At 35.6% G+C, this 21,752-nt stretch overlaps 2 protein-coding genes across 2 annotated transcripts; both read left to right on the top strand.

Moving 5' to 3' along the window:
• The first annotated feature begins 115 nt into the window (after positions 1-115).
• LOC136851067 (keratin-associated protein 5-1-like) lies at positions 116-5,342 on the top strand. Its single transcript, XM_067125037.1, has 8 exons — positions 116-215; positions 575-709; positions 1,652-1,783; positions 2,128-2,259; positions 2,812-2,943; positions 3,686-3,814; positions 4,894-5,022; positions 5,320-5,342. Exons 1-8 carry the CDS (start codon positions 116-118, stop codon positions 5,340-5,342), a joined length of 912 nt encoding a protein of 303 aa, XP_066981138.1.
• Positions 5,343-7,037: 1,695 nt separating this feature from the next.
• Positions 7,038-13,073, top strand: LOC136851432 (cylicin-2-like). Its single transcript, XM_067125515.1, has 5 exons — positions 7,038-7,166; positions 8,598-8,720; positions 9,380-9,637; positions 9,931-10,185; positions 11,090-13,073. The coding sequence occupies exons 1-5, from the start codon at positions 7,058-7,060 to the stop codon at positions 12,262-12,264; spliced, it is 1,920 nt and encodes a 639-aa protein (XP_066981616.1). The 5' UTR covers positions 7,038-7,057; the 3' UTR covers positions 12,265-13,073.
• The last annotated feature ends 8,679 nt before the right edge of the window (positions 13,074-21,752 follow it).

Raw genomic sequence — 21,752 nt, 5'->3', positions numbered from 1 at the left:
CACCATCAAAAATTAAGACAAGAAATATTCTTCTTGTTTACAATATGGAAAACCTAATTTGCATTTTCTGTTTCCCTGTGAAGGGTGTCATGAGCTGGACGCATGCACGAAAGCAATGGGCAAATGCAGCAACAGCGGTCCTTGTGGGGCAGATGAGAGAATTATTGCAAGAGGCTGTTCTGGCACAGGGTGCGTTTGTTGTGCTCCTGATAACGGTTAGTATCTCCTTTTGTTGTACATGGAACTAATCAGCTCTAGGCAGTTTCAAGTGTACTTGAAATTTTGCAATTTTAAAAACTAATAAACCATTCAGGTAGATTGAAAAGCACTGAAATAGACACATAGCTAACAGAAAAAAAATCTGTACGGAACATTTAAAGTTTAATGTCATCAGATAATGCTAAAAATGAAAGTGGCAGTACAAGAGTCATTTTGTCTAATCAACTTCCAAATAATCTACTTTAGTTCTATATTTCACTGGAAATGTTAACTAGCACTAGTTGGTACATCAGCGGCATCAAAACTTTTCCCTTAATATTGCTTTATGTTTCAAATTTAATTCTGCATTTTACAGTATGCTATGACGACTTGGGTATCTGTTCCAAATATAATGGACACTGTACCAAGGACCCATGTGATGCTGATACAGAAGAGGAGATAGCACACGCATGTGCAGGTCCCGATTGCATGTGCTGTGCTCCCAAACCAGGTTTGTCTAACTGGTCAAATTTTAAAAACTAAGAATCTTGGATCGTAGTAAATCTTTCTCATTCTCTTTCTCCAGAAATGTATAAGTTAAGTCATACCTTAGTTTAACCAGACCACTGAGTTGATGAACAGATCTCCTAGGGCTGGCCCGAAGGATTTGGCTTATTTCACGTGGCTAAGAACCAATTGATTACCTAGCAACGGGACCTACAGGTTATTGTGGAATCCGAACCACATTATACTGAGAAATGAATTTCTATCACCAGAAATAAATTCCTTTAATTCTTCATTGGCCGGCCGGAGACTCGAACGCGGGCTCGGCAGAGTGCTACCCAAGAACGATATCGACCCATCCAATGGGGAACTTATAGAATGAAAGAAAGAAAGATTTTATATATTATATATATATATATATATATATATATATATATATATATATATATATATATATATATATATATATATATATATATATATTTGGATATTTATGACTTACTAACTTTGCTTAAACTTGATTGCCTGTATTAATTACCATCTATGGTAATAAAGCTCCTCGTTGGGCGAGTCGGTAGAGTTGTCGGCTAGCACTCTGCTAGGCCCGAGTTTGCGTCTCTGGCCGGCCAATGAAGAATTAGAGGAATTTGTTTCTGGTGATAGAAATTCATTTCTCGGTATAATGTGGTTCAGATTCCACAATAAGCTGTAGGTCCCGTTGCTGGGTAACCAACTGGTTCTTAGCCACGTAAAATAAGTCTAATCCTTAGGGCGCTGGTCCTAGGAGAGCTGTTAATCAGCTCAGTGGTCTGGTTAAACTAAGGTATACTTAACTTTTTTAGTTGTATTCCACAAGAAAAGAAGAAAAAACTGATATTTTTAATGCTTGTAAGTAAAGTAAATATTCATTCTTACGAGATGGAAAAACTGATTTGCATTTCCTGCGCAGAGTGCAAGGAGCTGGACCCGTGCAAGGCAGCGATGGGGAAATGCAGCGAAAGCAGTTCTTGTCACAAGAATGAAAAAATGATTGAAAATGGATGTTCTGGCACTGGGTGCGTGTGCTGTGCTCCTGACGACGGTTAGTATTTTGTTCTGATGTACGTATAACCCCCAAGGTTCATTCCTATCCTAACATAAAGGAAAAGCAATGAAAACCAATCAACTAGGGATAAAAGCTCTGAAACAGACACGTTGGTAACTGACACAAATTCTGTACAGAATATATTCAAAGACTGATGCCATCTCAGAACGTTAAAATTTAAAAAAAAAAGGCCACCATGAAGTCGTCTTGTCTAACAAACCTGCGAACAATCTCAAGTACTTCAGTATCTGACAGGAAATGTTAAGATTGGTATATTAGTGAAACGAAAATGTTTCTCTAAATTTTCAGCTATCTTACAAATGCAACTCTGAATTTTACAGCGTGCAAAGACTCGGGCATGTGTTCAAAATATGGAGGACACTGTACCAAGGAAGACTGTAACCGTGATACAGAGGTAGAAACTGGAGGATGTGACGGTCCTTCCTGTAGATGCTGTGCTCCCAAACCACCAGGTGTGTTTAAATGGTCGTGCTTTCAAAACTGAGAATCCAGTAGAAAAGGCTCGCTTTCTCTCTCTCTCTCTCTCTCTCTCTCTCTCTCTCTCTCTCTCTCTCTCTCTCTCTCTCTCTCTCTTCCAGAAAGGTATACAGTACTTTGCAGGCCATTGAAAGAAAGTGTGTGTGTGTGTGTGTGTATATCCATATATAATATATTATATATATATATACATACATACAATGTGTATATATATACATACATACATATAATCACACACATATATATATATATACACACATATATATATAAATATATATATATATATATATATATATATATATATATATATATATATATATATAAAAATTTATATACTCATCTTTTCTTGTTAATGTTTGCGACGTATTAACTTAGCTAAGCTAAAAATTTCTTGCCTTCACAAATTAAAGTCTCTTGTACATTTATTCCTCAATAAAAAAAAAATGATTCTTTTAGAGCGTATGATTACAGTAAACATTTCCCTACAATACGGAAAGGACACTGACCGGTTCGCATTTCCCCTGCAGTGTGTCGCATGTTAGAGCCATGCAAAACGGAAGGCGGCAAATGTATCAGCAGCGATCACTGCGGAGCAGATGAAACGGTTGTTGCAAACGGATGTTCCGGCAATGGGTGCATGTGTTGCGCTCCTGACAGGGGTTAGTGCCTTGTTTTATTTGTGAGTACCTTCTCGTGGTACTGTACTTTCAAGCTTTACTTATTTCATAATGTGAAGGAAAAAGTATTTTTACAGTATAAACAATTTAACGAGGTAGAAAAGCTCTGAAATGAATTGATTCAGTGTTCAAGGTTGGACGTTGTCACCTAATCAATACTCAAAAATAACAAGTAAAAAATGTGCCGAACTTTCTTCGGCGCAATCGAGTTTTCTGTAGAGCCGTTACAGCTTATAATCAAGGCCACCGAAAATATTTTTATCTTTCGGTGGTCTCGGTATAATGCTGTATGAGCCGCGGCCCATGAAACTTTAACCACGGTCCGCTGGTGGCCTGTCCTATATCGTTGCCAGAAGCACGATAATGGCTAACTTTAACCTTAAATAAAATATAAAATACTGAAGACAGAGGGCTGCAATTAGTATGTTTGATGATTGGAGGGTGTATGATCAACATACCAATTTGCAGCCCTCTAGCCTCAGTAGTTTTTAAGACCTGAGGGCGGTCAGAAAAAGTGCGGACAGAATAAAGTGCGGACGGACAGAGAAAGCCAGCACAACCATTTTTTCTGTTGCAGAAACCTAAAAATGGCAGTTTAAAAGTTAGTTTGTCTATTAAGCCGCCAAATAACTTGACTGAAAGTGCCAGGGAACAAGAGTGGGAAGGTTAGACAACTTTCTCTTAATTTTGTTTTTTGTTTAAAACGTAATTCTGAATTTTTCAGGATGCCATGATTCAGGTTCGTGTTCCCAAAATGGAGGACACTGTCGCAAGGAGCAATGTCATCCCGATACTGAGGATGATATTGGAGGATGCAACGGTCCTAACTGCAAATGTTGTGCTCCTAAACCAGGTTCGTACAACTAAGGAAATTTTAAACGACTGATAATCCAGTACGGAAGGCAGAGTCTCTCTCTCTCTCTCTCTCTCTCTCTCTCTCTCTCTCTAAAAGTGTATACAATCACATTAAGACTGCTAAATATAAATATATAATATATATATATATATATATATATATATATATATATATATATATATATATATATATATATATATATATATATATATATATAGAATTTTTTTGTCACACACATCAGGACATTTTTCTATATTCACAAACATTAAGATAGAAAATTGTCGTTTAACATCCAATTCATTGAATATCCCTGGTGACGAACTGCTTGTCACTTATATTCCCATCGGTGTAATTCCTGAGGTAGAGTGAATTAAGATATTTAAATATATATATATATATATATATATATATATATATATATATATATATATATATATATATTTAAATAAATATATGTATATATATAACATATTTACATATTATATATATATATATATATATATATATATATATATATATATATATATATATATATATATATATATATATAGTGCATTTTGTCAAACAGATTATAGAATTCAGGCTGAAGGCCAAGTGCTGGGACCTATGAGCCCATTCATCACTAGGACATATGAGGTCATTTAGCGCTGAAACGGAAATTGACAGTAAAAAGGTTTTAACAGTCCAACAGGAGAAAAACCTCGCATTTGCACTATGAATCAATTGTTAGGAGAGGGTTAAGGAAAGTAAGATGGAAGAAAGAGAATATGAACGGAGGTACAGTAAAAGGAATGAAAGGGATTGCAGCTAGGGGCCGAAGGGATGCTGTAAAGACCCTTAAGTAACGCCTGCAGTGCACTGAATCACTTACCCACTTAACTAGGCAGAAAAGCTCTGAAATGAGTATGCTTAAGTTACAGATTTTATACTGTCATGAAATAAATGTCAAGACCAAAAATGGCATAAAAGTCATTTTGTCTAATAAACCTCCAAACGTTTGAAATCATTTCTGGGTACATGAATTGATTCGATTTTCTCTTTACTTTGTTTTTCAAATACAATTCCGAATTTTTCAGGATGCCTTGACTCAGGTATGTGTTACAAAAATGGAGGACATTGTACCAGCGAACAATGTCATCCTCATACTGAGGAGGATATTGGAGGATGTCATGGTACTGGGTGTAAATGCTGTGCTCCTAAACCAGGTTTGTTTAATCTGTCAAATTTAAAAAGACTGAGAATCCAATGCAATAGCTCTCTCTCTCTCTCTCTCTCTCTCTCTCTCTCTCTCTCTCTCTCTCTCTCTCTCTCTCTCTCTCTCTCTCTCTGTCAGAAATGTATATATCTTTCATATATATATATATATATATATATATATATATATATATATATATATATATATATATATATATATATACCCCCGTATTTGCAGGGATACGTCCCACACCCCCGCAAATAGGTCAAATCCACAAATGCTTAAAACCCCCTCTAAAAACACTTAGAAATGCCCATTTTGATAGCTTAAACCAAGAAAACCCTGTAAAAATGCTTATACCTGAGTATTTTAATAGTTTTAACACAAAAAGTGCATTTATTCATGAAAATTATATGAAAAAACAGTAATTAGTGGATATTTCTTGGTGAAAAATACCACGAAGGGGCGAATTTTCTGCAAAAAATCGCTAGATATGTTCCACAGAGAAACCCGCGAATGCGTGAGTCCATGAACTGTGAGAATGCGAATACGGGGTTTACTGTATATATATATATATATATATATATATATATATATATATATATATATATATATATATATATATATATATATATATATATATATATATATATATATATATATATATATATATATATATATATATATATATATATATATATATATATATATATGTATACTATTTATACTTATACATACATATATATATACATATATATATATATATATATATATATATATATCAGTATATATATATATATATTATCAGTAAGCAAACGTCCTTTAATATCCCATTCGCTCTACCTCGAAATAATATATTTTCATATATGTTACCGAAGGGGATTTTTATTTGATAATAAGTTCGTCGTCCCGTGGGCTCGAACCAGCGAAGGACAAGAACTCAGTACTACAGTGGACGCATTTAACCCACGCGGCCAGCAAGTGAGGTATAAGTGGATATCGTCTCCCATATACAAATCGCCCATCGAACTCAGGTGTTTGTATTTAAGAGACGATATCCACCCACCTCTGCCATGCTAACCGTGTAGTGCGTTTGTCACACGCAGCCATATTATGACTTTTTATCACATCACCGTGATTCATATACAATCAGTAAGCTACAAACGTCCTTTAATATCCAATTTGCTCTACCTCGGAAATAATATATTTTCATATATGTTACCGAAGGGGAATTTTTTAGTTGATAATAAGTTCGTTGTCCCGTGGGCTCGAACCAGCGAAGGACAAGAACTCAGGACTACAGTGGACGCATTTAACCCTTTGCTGGTTCGAGCCCATGGGACGACGAACTTATTATCAACTAAAAAATTCCCCTTCAGTAACATATATGAAAATATATTATTTCCAAGATAGAGCGAATTGGATATTAAAGGACGTTTGTAGCTTACTGATTGTATATGAATCACGGTGATGTTATAAAAAGTCATAATATGGCTGTGTGCGACAAACGTACTACACGGTAAGCATGGCAGAGGTGGGTGGATATCGTCTCTAAATACAAACACCTGAGTTCGATGGGCGATTTGTATATGGGAGACGATATCCACTTATACCTCACTTGCTGGCTGCGTGGGTTAAATGCATCCACTGTAGTCCTGAGTTCTTGTCCTTCGCTGGTTCGAGCCCATGGGACGACGAACTTATTATCAACTAAAAAATTCCCCTTCGGTAACATATATGAAAATATATTATTTCCGAGGTAGAGCGAATGGGATATTAAAGGACGTTTGTAGCTTACTGATTGTATATGAATCACGGTGATGTGATAAAAAGTCATATATATATATATATATATATATAAATACATATACATTTTACCTTACCTTGGACTTCTTGTAAATGCTGAAAATTTAATGCCTATATTATTAATCCACAATGAAAAATTTATACTTTTATTGCTTGTTAGTTCAGTAAATATTTTTCTTGCAATATATAACAAATTCATTTGTATTTCCTGTACAGAGTGTAAGGAGTTGGGCCCATGCATGAATGCATTAGGCAAATGCAGCAGGAGCAGTGGTTGTGGGGCAAGCGAAAAAGTTATTGAACATGGATGTTCTGACACTGGGTGTGTATGTTGTGCTCCTGGTGATGGTTAGTATCTCGTTTCATTTGTAAGTATAACTGACTGTTTAAGCACGCCAAGGTGTGTTCATTTCCTCCTATTAGGGAAGAGCAGTTCTAGAATACTGTCATTACTTACTAGGTAGAAAAGTAGGGCAGAATGATGCAGGAGTGACATGGGATGAAGTACAGGCAATGAAACTTGGCCAAAAGGCTTCTCTCCGGGTCATCAAACTGACTTGGGAGTTCTGGAATTTGCAGCAGTCCTTCACATCTACCAACAGGGGAGCTGATGGCCAAATAGGAGGAACTGAAAAAAGGAGAACACTGGTCTTACTTTCTCATAGTTCTACACCAAGGGGCTGCATCATTCAACGTTCTTGACCCTTACACAAGATCATAAAATTTCTTAGCAGTACTAAAACATGTACATAAAGTCCATTTGTGACAGCTAATACTGATGTATGTTCTCTATCGTATATTTAGGGACCTAGAATTCGTCAGATGTAAGAAAATCTGCACATTATTAGAGAACTAGTGCGTTGACTTTTATAATGTGGATACACACACTATATATACTGTGTATATATATATATATATATATATATATATATATATATATATATATATATATATATATATATATATATATATATATATATATGTATATGTATACTGTATATATATATGTGTGTATATCTACTGTATATATGTATGTATATATTTATACATACACATATGTGTATATATTATATATATATATATATATATATATATATATATATATATATATATATATATATATATATATGCAGAATTCATGATATTTTCAAAGACCACCAAGAATCTCATATTGAAAATACTCTTTTATACAGATGCAAATCATAAAATTTTCTTGGACTCGTTTATCAATCATAAGCTAGATGCTCATACCATCATAACATGAAAAGTCAAGGTCACTGACATCCATAACTAAAAGATTCAGTCTTCTCAAATTCCAATTCTCTCCAACGTATGATGACGTTAAGTTGTTGCGTGACAACAATTGTGACCCAGAAACTAGTTATACACAAAATCTCGGAACAGATAACAACATATATTATCAAGTGGTAGCACTTCATGGTGGTATTCGTTATTCAACATTCAAGACTTCAGCGAGTCATTTCAAAATTTCATACTACAGTACTGTATAAGGAACTCTTTTCATTGTGGAAGTCAGTCAGTCTCAGGAATTTCACGAGCTTCAACAAAATGGCATTGCCAATTTCCATTTTCTTGTCCGAAATTTCAACACAAAGGAAGTTTATGGAAGGAGTGTAAACAATACAAAATGAACAGAGAAAAATGGTTGGCTTTATAAGATTTCATGGGCACAGTAATCACCCACACCAGTGATATTTCATTTTCAAATAAAAACTACAGGTTCTTGAGAAACAATGACATTCACATTCAAAATTTCAGACTGTCCACCATCATCTGATTGCTTGGGAGCTGGTGGAACTTGCAAGAAGGGATGTTCTTCCAGTGAAGAGGAATCTTACAATTACTGCTCTGGAAATGGCTGCAAATGCTGCGTGCCTAAAAGTTAGTTGAATCACATTATTCATAAGCAGACTTTCAGTTCAAAATAGTCAATAACAGCCAGTCATTCACAATATATATATACTGTACAAGCTTATTAACTCCATTTCCATCATGACTCAATCAGTTTTCCAATCCAACAGCTCTAGAAAAGGCCTCTGTACCTATCTCTTTTCACCTTCCTAGAATATAGCATTTTTTCAAACCTAAATATAAATTAAAATAATTGCCAGTAAGGTGTCCCAGTAGCTGCAGTTTAATATTATTCCTTTTCAAGCACAGAATGAGTTTAAAAAGTTTTACTAAGTCACCAAGCAAAAGTGAAGTCTGTGTACAAGAATAAAACTAACATTTTACTACTTGTTGAGAGTCCTGCACACCATCTACAAAATGTACTGAGAAAGGTGGTGTTTGTGGGAACAAAAAAAAAAGTGTGTGTAAAGAAGGACATTTTGTAGAGAAATATTGTGGAAATGGCTGTGGATAACTGTGTTAGGACTGCATTTGTAAGGACTGTAAGGGTCAACACTTAACACTTCATTAAACCAAATCTCTTCACTCATTTCTTTATTCAATGGAACCATCTCACTTTATCATACACTGTGTGCTCAATCGCTTGTGGATTAATTAAAATGCATTATTGCACTGTGAAACCATTTCAGGTCCACAGGAATGTAAACCCTCATCAAAATGTAATAAAGTATACGGAAAATGCCAGCCAAAGTGTCAAAGCAGTGAAATGGAGTTACCCAATGGATGCCAAGGCAAAAGCTGCAAGTGTTGCTATACAAGACAAACCTGTTCATCATCTAATAAATGTACCAAGAAGGGTGGATACTGCAGTGGTAAAGAAAGCTGCAAGGATGGTAAATTTATGAAGAAATACTGCAAAGGTGGAAAAGGATGTGGTTGTTGTATAAGTAAGTATAAATGAATTGTAGGTCTAATTTATTTAGGGTATTTACATATGGCTGCTTCTAGAGGTTTCAGAAATACAGTTTATATGTGATAAATACATATGTTAAGTAAGGACAAGATAAAATTATTTACAGAGCTGAAACACGCACTTGTTAAAATAATATAGCATAGCTTTTGGCTCTGCAAAAATTAGAGTGCATTATATAAGTCCAGTATTTCACTTTATTAGAAGATAGGTGTAACAATGATAGATGCTGCAAAAAAGTTAACTTCATACTTTTCCCATTGCCATCAGATGGACCACCAACATGCGGTCCTAAGAAGAAATGCTCAAAAAGAGGAGGTGTATGCAAATCACACTGTGGTAAGCATGAAACTGAAATCAGCAAAGGTTGTAAAGGGGACTGTAAGTGCTGCGGTAAAAAAACAAGAATTTGTCCAGTCACAAACAAATGCAAGAAGAGGGGTGGAACTTGCTGCGAGAAGCACACTTGCACAGGGGGAGACTTCTTGGAACACTTGTGTGATCCTGGGTGCGGCTGTTGCTTGGGTAAGCCTTTTCCCAGTTCTTCTGTATTTAAAGAATGAATTTCCATTTCCTTGCTGTTACTGTAATCATCCAAATTAAATGCATACTGTACTCTACTGTGTATGTTCTACTGCATCAAGAGCGAGGGAAAGAAACCAGACAAGCTCTGATATACCACTAAAAAAAATGGAGGGCACAGCACAGAATTATTAATGATTCTGATGAACTTTCCAGACTGGAAAAGTTCATCAGAATAAGAGAAAAAGATATAGCATTGCATTTTTCTGTAAAGAACTCAACATAGCAAACATTCCTTTGACATTTACAGTGATATACACATCATTTACATTTATTTTAGGACCATACTGAAAACCTGTCCACTACTGCTAAAAGAAGCCATTACTGGAGACAATTTCAATTGTTTCATTGTATGAACAAGGATAGGCTTGTAGGTAGAATAACTACATACACAGCTACCAAAACTGCTTTTATAACTTTTGTAACGAGTTATGTTTCAGATCAAACACTTTCAACCTGGAAACAGATATTCAAAGCAAATTTAACTAAGCTACATCTTATATTAGAGGATGCATTTTCTGTACATTCAGTACCAACTCCTCTGTAAGGTTTAATAAAACAACGTAGGTGATGGGGTGGACGTTTTCATAATGTTGAAGATGGGTTCAAAATTAATTATTATAGGAGTTCTATGTGGTTCTGAATATAAGAAAGTAAGTTTAATATTTTCAAAACCAACAGAAAATCATTATAAGAAACTTTTACCATTAGCAAATTAACTTTATATAATCCTCTCTTAAGAATTGTTAATAATCCTGTTCCTTTTAAAATTATTGGTGACAGGGTGCTTTTCAGCCACAAGTGGTTATAAACAGGAACTAACTTTATATATTTGTTGCCATTACAGGTGTAGTCCGATTGGAAGAAGATAACAGCCCTAACAACACCAACATAAAAGCTTCTTCAAAGAAGAACGAAAGCAACAAGAACGTCCGAGGCAAGAAGAGTAAAGAAGGAAAAGGCAAAGCAGCTGGGAAAAGAGGTCAAGAGCAGTCCCTAAATAAAAAACAGGGTCTTCAGGGCACAAAGAAGGGACTCAAGGGCAACAAGAAGGACCACAAGGGCAAAAGGAAAGGCCCCACAGGCAATAAGAAAGGTGCTGAAGGCAAACAGATAGGTATAAAAAAGGACACCAGCAGTAAAAAGAAGGGTCCTAAAAGCCAAAAAAAGGGCAACAGTAGTAATAAGAAGGGTTCTAAAGGCATAGAAAAGGGCATCAGTAGTAAAAAGAAGGGATCTAAAGGGATAGAAAAGGGCACCAGTAGTAAAAAAAAGAATTCTAAAGGCATAAAAGAGGGCACCAGTAGTAAACAGAAGGGTTCTAAAGGCATGAAAAAGGGCACCAGTAGGAAAAGGAAGGGTCCTAAAGGCCAAAAAAAGGGCACCAGTAGGAAAAAGAAGGGTCCTAAAGGCCAAAAAAAGGGCATCAGTAGTAAAAAGAAGGGTTCTAAAGGCATAAAAAAGGGCATCAGTAGGAAAAGGAAGGGTCCTAAAGGCCAAAAAAAGGGCATTAGTAGTAAAAAGAAGGGTCCTAAAGGCATAAAAAAGGGCACCAGTAGTAAAAAGAAGGGTCCTAAAGGCATAAAAAAGGGCACCAGTAGTAAAAAGAAGGGTCCTAAAGGCATAAAAAAGGGCACCAGTACTAAAAAGAAGGGTTCTAAAGGCATAAAAAAGGGCACCAGTACTAAAAAGAAGGGTTCTAAGGGCATAAAAAAGGGCACCAGTACTAAAAAGAAGGGTTCTAAGGGCATAAAAAAGGGCATCAGTAGTAAAAAGAAGGGCCCTAAAGGCCAAAAAAAGGACATCAGTAGGAAAAGGAAGGGTCCTAAGGGCCAAAAAAAAGGTATCAGTGGTAAAAAGAAGGGTTCTAAAGGCCAAAAGAAAGGCAAAAATGGTAAAAAGAAGGTTAAGAAAAATGGAATAAGTGGTAAAAACGGCACTGCTGACAAAAAGAGCAATATTCAGGGTAAAAAGCACAGCAAGAATGGCGAAAATGGCATTACTGACGAAAAGAATATCTGAAGCAAAAAAATGGCATCAATGGTAAATATGGCATTAAGGGTAAAAAAAAAAAGGGGGGGTTATTACAGTATTAACAAAAAGAAAAAGATTCGAGGTAAACAGAATGACCCTGGAGGTCCAAACACAGGAAATGACACAAAGAGAAACAATGACAAGCCGAGAAAAATACTACACCCTCAAAAGATCTTAATTTGGTTTAGCAAAAGTATAAGCTACAGATGGTGGAAAAGAATGACTGTATGAGCTGTATCTCATTGAGGGGAGTAACAACCTAGGCAGACCAGAAAAGTAAAACAAGTTTAAAAAGAGAAAGCTACGAAAAAATGGAGGGCCTGTGCAAAGCAAAGGAAAACAATGAATATATCTTATTTGTGATAGTTGAATAACTAAGAATGGTTTAGTTTCCCTCACGACAGCTTTAATATTTATGGGTATTGTTTGGTAAAAATACTTTGATACGCTGATAGGTAAAAATACTTGTAAAATATTGCCCTGGTCTCACTCAAATTTACAATTATAAAAATCAAATTTACCATACATAAGATAACAATTTTTACTGTACGCAATTATCTCTCATGCGATGGAATAGGATTTGGTGGTATGACTTATTTACATTTTTGTTGACAGTATTTTGAAGATAATGATCTTGTCTGTTGAAGTTAGATGTACATTTGTCTTAGTTGTTAATTTAATCTTTTTTATTGCAAGCAGTTTTAGTAAATGCATCCAAAAAAAAAAGACATTTTTTATCCTGTCTGAAGTGAAACACTTATTATACGAACTCTTATCAGCTATGAAACATTAACTAAAGGCACATAATATAAATACTTTGCTGGAAAATATGATATGACATGGTTTCCAAGTACCTGTTAGATGGTATGGAATTACTGAGGATGAAAAAGCTTGATACACTGAAACCTAACATGATATAAGCAGGTTTGAAGTCAATGCGATTAATCTTAAAATTTTAAAGGCATATCTGCAGTAATCAGTAAACAATAAGAAATAAAGGAAATTTAAGGAAATTTTAAAACTGATAAAATTTTGAATATATTATAAACTTATTTGCTGCAAAATGGCTAGCAGAGAGACGTAATTGCTCTTAAAAGAAAGTGTTAAAAAGCGACACAAAGTTACGGAACTACTCCTAAAAGGTGGCTTTGGGGTAGGCACTCTCAGTAGACTGAGAGACTTATACTTATAAGACATTTCAGTTTTTATAAAAAAAAATTATACCAACCCATCGATCATTGACTCAACAGTCCTTTGTCTTAAAAATAAAAGAATTTAATCCAATGATGCAAGCGTCACCATGGGCTACAGGTACCCATCAATCACCCTCCTTACCTTTTATGAAGTTTGGGAGTGAGGCTGAGAAATTAGCGGGGAAGGTAGAAAGGAACTATTACGGTACAAGACTGATAGATATGTATGAAAAATTAGTTTTTTTGTTTTAAAACCTCAGTTTGTTTCATCAACTAAACATGTTACCAAACCACAGCTTATGTGGGAGTCTGAGTTCCTAAGGGCGCAAGAATGTTTCCCTGTAGAATCCATGAAAGAACTTGAGGGCTAAGATGAGTAGAGGATCAAAGTTCTACTTGTTCATGGTAAGCACAAACCCTTAACATAAAGCAAAGGCACTTGTATCTGTTGTCTTGAGGATTAACATATACAGTAAACCCCCGTATTCGCAGGGGATGTGTACCACACACCCCCACGAATAGCTAAAATCCGCAAGTACTTAAAACTCCTCTAAAAACACTTAGAATTGCCTCTTTTGATAATTCAAACACACAAAAAAAATGCTTATACCTGAGTATTTTAACAGTTTTATGAAAAAAAGTGCATTTAGTCCCGAAAATATGAAAATACATACCACGAATGGGCGAATTTCCTGTGAATAATGTGTATACATGTTCCATAGAGAAATCCACAAATAGGTGAGTCCGCGAATCGTGAGAATGTGAATACGGGGGGGGGGTTTTACTGTATATGCATCTACCATTCACGTCTAATGTCTGGATTTACCATGAATGAAGGAATAAAACTGGAATTATGAAGAAGTACAAGTGGTACCAGTATACAGTAGCTGGCCTGACAAGCCTATTGATCCCAATGAATATAAGTGCAAACATTTTTGAACATGCATCTCTTAAATAAAAAGTAGCAGAGATACCTAAATACAAAAGAGACAATTCAACTACACTGTGTTAAAAAGGAAAACAAACAGAGTGGGCTTTGATTTCATGGACTAGCACTCTTCCCTGTTCTGCTTTGCCATCATACACATCACTGTATGCTGTCTGGATGACTTGCCTTAGAACAGTAGAAGATCTCATTCATAGTAATCTCCTTATTTCATTCAGCTGTTGTTCCATTGAGAAAAAAAGTACGGCAATGTTGTCCTTGGAGTCTCTGGTTCTCTGCAGGTGGCGCTGAATAGCCCTCACTGGATAAGGCAGATGGTCCTTCTTGTTACTCAAAACAGATGTCCAGGAAGGAATGGCAAAGACAGCAGCAGTCCAGTCTTGTCTACTTGTAATTTATGTCTTTGCTCCAACATCAAATACAAACAACAATCTCAAAAATGATGAAACTCTAGCATGCATGGCTTTCCTCGACGGTGCATGTACCTCACTAACCCATATTGGAGATGTAAATGCCAGTGGTAAGTTGTCAGTATGGGATCCAGCAATGTCATCTTTCAGAGTGATTTGTTTGAGTCTTGGAAAGACTCTTGAAAGACAAAAACTAGGTTTAAGCCACCCTTGCGGCACCTCCTTGAAATACTGGATGCACCTCAGTTCTGCCTAAGAACCCATACAGTATAGTCCACAAAGCTCAAATACTTGCAAGAAGGCAGATTTATCATCACTGACTGCAGAGACAGACAACTTCCTCTATTGTTCTAGTAAGGCTCACTGCCATGAACCCTGTAGAAGTGTGGCTGCTTGAATAACTTCTTGAATTGAAGATAACTTGGACTGCCTATCAGTTTAGCTTACAGGTCTGTGAACCACTTCTGTTGCAGCCACAGGGTAGCTATGAAAATCAATTAGGATGCTCAAAGCTTGACCAGTATCTGCCTAATGAGGCCAAATGGCAGAGAAGCATACATGTCCCAGCTGAGCCAAGGATGAAGCATTGCTTGTATTCCAGGCTACTGTGACTGGCTGGGCTGAGCAGTACAGGAACATTTGACGTTTGGGATTATTTTCACCAGATCTATCAACAGTGTACTCCACAAATCACAAAGAGACTTGCAGATCTACCTTTTTAACAACTTTGCTTAAGACAGTCTGCTATTATAGTGGGCCTTCCTGGACAAACTTTTGGACTATACTGACGTAATTAGTTTACCATACACCCACATGCAGATTGACATAGATTTGAATCTTGTGTCAATCTGATTTTTCATGTAAGCCAGCATCAATGAATTGTCGGTTACCACACCTGTAATCTTTTCTTCCCATGGTGAAGCAAATCCTTAAACACCTCAAAATATAGCTTTTAACTCAAGGAAGTTGATGAGGTGCTTCCTGCTCAGTGACATCCAAGTTCCTGTTAGCTGATGATCTAGTACATATGCTCCCCAACCATAACCATAACTTCAGCATTCAATAACGTCAATATATCTAGAAAAAAGGGTTAGTGGAATTCCTGCTAACAGGTGACCACTACTGAAGATACTTCTAGACATCTGAAACTATGACTGGATTGCCAATTGCAAGCTGCAGTTGAAGCTAAAGCCAAATGAAACAGCTGATTGGAAACAGTTTCTCCAGAGATACAAGATTCCAAGCCAAGGACTGCCTGAAATTGGGCAGAGGATTTAGATGATGCTCAAACTGCTGGGTCAATTACGTCCCCTGTTGGTGAACCATAGCCATTTCCATGTTGATAGCCATACCAAGATACATAGCTCTACCTGACAGCACTAGGTGTGATTTCTCCTAGTTTACATGGAGCCCCAGGTGCTGACTTCACTAACACAACAAGGCCAGATGGTGTCACAATTCTGATGCTGTTGCTATCAAAACCCAGTCAGTCATCCAGGTGTCTCCGGATGTTCTGTTGTGCCTAGCTTCAACTACAGTAGTGCCAAGACCTGGGTGAAGCCTTCCAGAGTAGTTTCCAAGCAGAAACACCCTCAAAATAGGGACACTTTCCTGCCTAAAAAAGATTTTGTTTCCTTTGTTGCATTAGTTGATGCAGCATCTGACACAGTTACAAGTAACTGTTATTGAAATCACAAACTCTCATTGTCGAAAATTAATGGAAGAACAATTTCCATCAACTGTTCGTTCACTAACTTTGTTGGGTCCTTGGACCAAAATGTGACCTGTTATTGTTCACAACAGATTCTTAATGTCTGTTGAAAGCTTCAATAATTATTGGTTCTTATTTTATGAAGCTGTGGTGTTAACAAAACTCTTAACCATCCTGCATCTTTATGATAGGTAGTACCCTTCCCCATATATGGCCATTGGGGTTTATGTGGCAATGACTTTCAATGGTTGTCACCAATCAAGTACTGACTAGATCCAATGCGGTTTAGTTTTACTGATGTGAAGATGAGAGGTGTACTGCAATAAGCATTATCAATAACTGCTTTGAGAATTTAATATATATGAATTAACTGACATTACTGCAAGAAAATATGAACAATGAAAGGAATTAACATGCAAAATGGTTCCATATTTTTCAATTACACCCCTGGTTAGGTAGTACTTGGATGGCTGTCATCACCAAATGGCAAACTTTGCTGGCACTTATGCTCCAAGGACCATCTCTGGGGCTATCAGTACTGTACTATGATATCAACTCCATCCCAGATCAAGTACCAATACAGTACTCAGATACTAATAAAATATCAATACTCTACTTAGATAAGTTACAACGATGGGAGCAGCAATGGGTTGAAAGGAAAACATTAATAACACTGACTTAGTACTCAGGACCAAGCAGAATCAGTAGTTGATGTAGAACTTTGAAAATACCTGTCAGTCAAAATACATTTGTAGAGTGCTTCAGAATTTAGAATGGGAAAGAGCCTTGCATTAAAAATGAAAAGTAACAAATGATATGATATCCAAAACTTTTGTGGAAATCCATTATTAAATTAGAGATGTTACTATACATCTTCAAATAAGATAACACCTCTAATAAAACCTATGCTTTGTCCCATTTTTTCTTTTACGTGTTTCTATATCCCTTCTTATCTACCTAATTCCTATTCCCCACTTGTATACCACTTTTACAATAAAGTACCTCTCTTTGCCTGTGTAATGATTGTGACAAACATGTGTTCACAAGACATCCTAGAATCTTTGGGAAGCCTACTCCCTGAACTCATTTGACTATTTCCCAAAAATAATTACAAAAAGTGGAAGTCTTCTCACTTATAATTCTTAGGACCACCCCACCTTTTTTTATGCTGGATACAAAAAAAGGGCTTGCTCATGAGACACTATGCCCTTCCAGAAGCAACAGACATCCAAAGAATTTTTTAATCTTTGAAGGGAGGCCCAAATATTCAGCACTGCCATTCCAGGTTAGAATGCCAATAATGACCAGGCTAACAGCATCATTGACAGACTCAGGATCTCAATATTTCTATAATATGGGCAAACAGGTGACCAATTACAATGTATTCAAGCCATTGTTGAATTTCTTAATGCCAGTGCAGAACTGCATCATCACCAAGAAGCAAATATTTTAGAACTGCATCAACATCATCAAACAAAGAATATTTTTGAAACCACTAGCAATTGTCACACCTTCAAGCTGCTGTAGTCATATCACTGATAACTTCATGTGGAGGTTAATAAGGATGAATCTTGCCTCCAATACCAAAAGTCACACCAAAGAATGCCACCTAACCAATGTCTTGAATACTTTCGAATACACACCCCATGTAGTCTACCACTCTTTGCATCTTCATTTTAGCTCTTACCGTACAGCATACAGATGCCACCCTACTTGCAAACGAGTTACGCTTCCGAAGGCTGTTTGTATGTTGAATTTTTTGCAAGTAGGTTGCTGTACTCTTCATGCCTATTTAAGTATATTATGATATAAAATCAATACAGTACTTTATGCTTTTTTTCCTCCTAAAACACAATGTGATGTATATACAGTACTGTAAACTAAGAAATCACAAAAATATGTGTGATTTTGTTTATTCGCTGAAGCCACAGGAAAAGCTACAAAAGAAACAACACAGTGCCAAGTACTTTCATGTATTTTTAACGCATCTTCAGGGCACCTGAGGTGTTAAAAATACATGAAAGTACTTGGCACTATGTAATTTCTTTTTCAAGCTTTTCCTGTGGCTTCAGCTAATACAGTACTACATGTACAGAACAGGCACACAAAACCAAATCTGAACTTACAGATGGCAAAGGGGAGCTCTCTGAATACAATTTTCATTTGCGATCTAGTTTGTTTGTATCTCTGAATATTTGTAAGCTGAATGTTCGTAAGCAGGGTGGTGTTTGTACAGGTAAAAATTAAAAGTTATATATTATAAACAATGTCATTCATGTACATGGTTAAATGGCAGTAAATTTGCTATTTTACACAGTAAAGATAAATCTAATTTATCCATGCCATCTTGTCATGGATAAATCTCTTAAAAGTTCGCACCAAGTGATCATATAAAAAAGAAGGTACTTGCTTCCAGTCTCCAAGACACAATGCTAAGTTACAGGTTAGAGTGTGATGGGGTGAAAATCAGAGGCTGTTTTACATTTGCTTCTTCTTTAGATGCTGTGAAATTCTGATTCTGTTTGACTGATAAATAACCTAAGCTTTAAAAAAAAAAACACAATAAACACAGTAAAGTACTTGTCTCAGCCAGACTTTGTTGGACTTGAGATCTGATTTTCTGGTGATGGTATTTTCAACACATCACTAAATATTAATCATCCCTGAATTTATCACTGTTAATAAGACTTTCTTTTAAGGAAAAACTTGTTACCTTATTGATGGTTAGTATCTTTCACACTAGAATCCCATTTCACACTAGAATCCAATCCACATGTACTGCAACTGTAATGCAAAACAATTATATAAAAAGTAAGCCCTAGGAAAGTATAATTAGTCTCTCATTCTCAAATACTAAGAAAATTCGTCATGAAAATTAAATCACTTTACCTAAGTGAAGCTATACATAGGTGCATGTTTGCATGCATATATGTTGGGGCTTAGTGAACTACGTTGTGAGGTTATATCACCATTTCTGAAACTAACATTTGTAAAGAATAGTGAAAATTATTACTTTTCACAGAGTTCCCATTCAAATTTGATGAAAATGGATATTGTACATTCAACTTTACTAGAGCCTAGTTTTTAATTGAAGAATACTGTAAACTGAGTTAAGAGAAAAAGATTACATTTGCAGTGCAGGAGAATAGGATTCCAAGTGTGAGGTATAGCCATCCATAAGTCAACATAATGTTTTTTCCAAGTCTGTTAACTATGATAAATGCAGGAATGCACACCTTAGTGGTATCATATTTGATATTTTCAATTTAGCAATAGATTTCCACTAAAATTTTAAAGTGTTTGAGCTACTGTATATAAACTATAATTTGGGGAACTCCTGAGATGTATTGCAAGGTGTACTCTCATTTATCATAGCAAATCACTCCCACCAAGTTTTTGAAATTTATCCTTTATTTTTACAGTTCTAAAGACTATAGGGATATGGGTAAGGCATCCCTTCAGTTCCAAACATGAGGAAGGTAAAATACTACAAATGAAATGTTGAAAAGTTAATTTGATCGGGTGTGAGAGCATCAAATCGCCCCCCCTTTCTTGTGTCTCTCTCTTCATACATACATTAATCACGTCATATACGTTACTTGTTGATATTTCAGATTCTTTATGTATCTCATTGTATGCATCACTGTACGGCCTGTCCGCTGATATATATATTTGCCTTTTACATATTCTGTAATGCATTATATATGTCTTTTTATGCCTGTTAACAAACACAACCTTCGTATGGACGCAGCGGGGGCCTCAGGTCGCCCGCTACCTTCCCGTCCGCTTTCTGTATTATAAACACCTGTCGAGAATAATAAAGGATCAGTCTTTCACTTCTGACATTTCTTGAACCTCACACTGGGATGGAGACTGAATATTTATTGATCCTCACTGGGTAAACCATATCATACCGTTGATGGAAAAAAGCACAGAAGGCATTTATAATATTTATTATAATTATCTGGAAAATTTAATTAACTTCCTGTCTGAATACCCTATAATGACGTGGATAGGTTGAAAACACCACAGAAAGTCTTTCTGTGAACATCAGAGGAACTGGGATTCGTTCTTTCTCTTTTTCGGAGAGCTGAATTTTAGAAAAGCACTCTTAACTGCAACCACTGAATTTTAAGTACATTATGCGAGGACGGGACAGTATTCTGCATACATGTGTGAGTGTGTTGGGTCTTTGCCAGCATGAAGTTTAAATAACTTTTTTATAAACCTAGATGATTAATATTTGGATGCACTCTCAAAATTAGTGTTGAATTTCATAAAAAAAAAAACCTTGTATAGCCCTGAACTACATACGGTATTAACTTTAGATAATTTCTGGCTCATACTTACTTTAGCTAGTTAAGCCAAGGATAATTTATCCATTATTTTATTCCCCTTTCTTATTTCTACTGTTGATTTGATCTGACTTCAGTTTTTGAAACTTAGGTTGTCAAGCCAAGCATTGGAGCAGCGTCTAAGGTAGTGAAAAGAAGTTGGAGTGTTGAGCAGCAAGATAAAGATAGGCAGAAAATACAGGAGATGAAGTACAGTACAAGGATATGAAAGTGGAACTTGGAGAAAACCCCACAACTGCACTATGAGGTAATAGCTACAGAGGCTGGACAAATGGGGGTGGCTAAAAATGTGGATGACTAAAATATGGTCTATGGTACAGTCATTCAAAATCAAGCAATGGGAGGGGAGAAACCCCTCACTCCAGAGATCACTGGTAATCTATAAATATGCAAACAAAACTGCATACCCATGCAAATTATATATATATATATATATATATATATATATATATATATATATATATATATATATATATATATATATATATATATATATATATATGTGTGTGTGTGTGTGTACACACACATATATATATATATATATATATATATATATATATATATATATATATATATATATATATATATATATATATATATATATATATATATATATATATAGCATATATATATGTGTGTGTATATACATACCAGTATTTGTGTGTATATATAAGGTATATAGTAACAGTTATCCTGGGCATTGTTTGTTCAGACTAACTACATAAAAACAATACACTAGATATTTCACATAGAAAACTATGATACACATTTGCCATCATAGAAAATGTAAACAAATTATCTAGCTAAACTATAACAATATGTAATACTACACAGTGCACCTCAACAAACCTTGGTATATTT

The sequence above is a fragment of the Macrobrachium rosenbergii genome, chromosome 23 (genome assembly GCF_040412425.1).
Source record: "Macrobrachium rosenbergii isolate ZJJX-2024 chromosome 23, ASM4041242v1, whole genome shotgun sequence".
NCBI classification, from domain to species: Eukaryota; Metazoa; Arthropoda; class Malacostraca; order Decapoda; family Palaemonidae; genus Macrobrachium; species Macrobrachium rosenbergii.
Note: the sequence above shows the minus strand (reverse complement) of the source record. Positions and strands in the feature narration are given on the sequence as shown.

Bases quoted from the DNA above. Each gene is read 5' to 3' on its own strand.
- LOC136851067 (XM_067125037.1), top strand. From the start codon at position 116: ATGGGCAAATGCAGCAACAGCGGTCCTTGTGGGGCAGATGAGAGAATT. The intron at 216-574 runs GTTAGTATCTCC...TGCATTTTACAG, and splicing joins TTGTTGTGCTCCTGATAACG to TATGCTATGACGACTTGGGT. The intron at 1,784-2,127 runs GTTAGTATTTTG...TGAATTTTACAG, and splicing joins GTGCTGTGCTCCTGACGACG to CGTGCAAAGACTCGGGCATG.
- LOC136851432 (XM_067125515.1), top strand. From the start codon at position 7,058: ATGAATGCATTAGGCAAATGCAGCAGGAGCAGTGGTTGTGGGGCAAGC. The intron at 8,721-9,379 runs GTTAGTTGAATC...AAACCATTTCAG, and splicing joins CAAATGCTGCGTGCCTAAAA to GTCCACAGGAATGTAAACCC. The intron at 10,186-11,089 runs GTAAGCCTTTTC...TTGCCATTACAG, and splicing joins TGGGTGCGGCTGTTGCTTGG to GTGTAGTCCGATTGGAAGAA.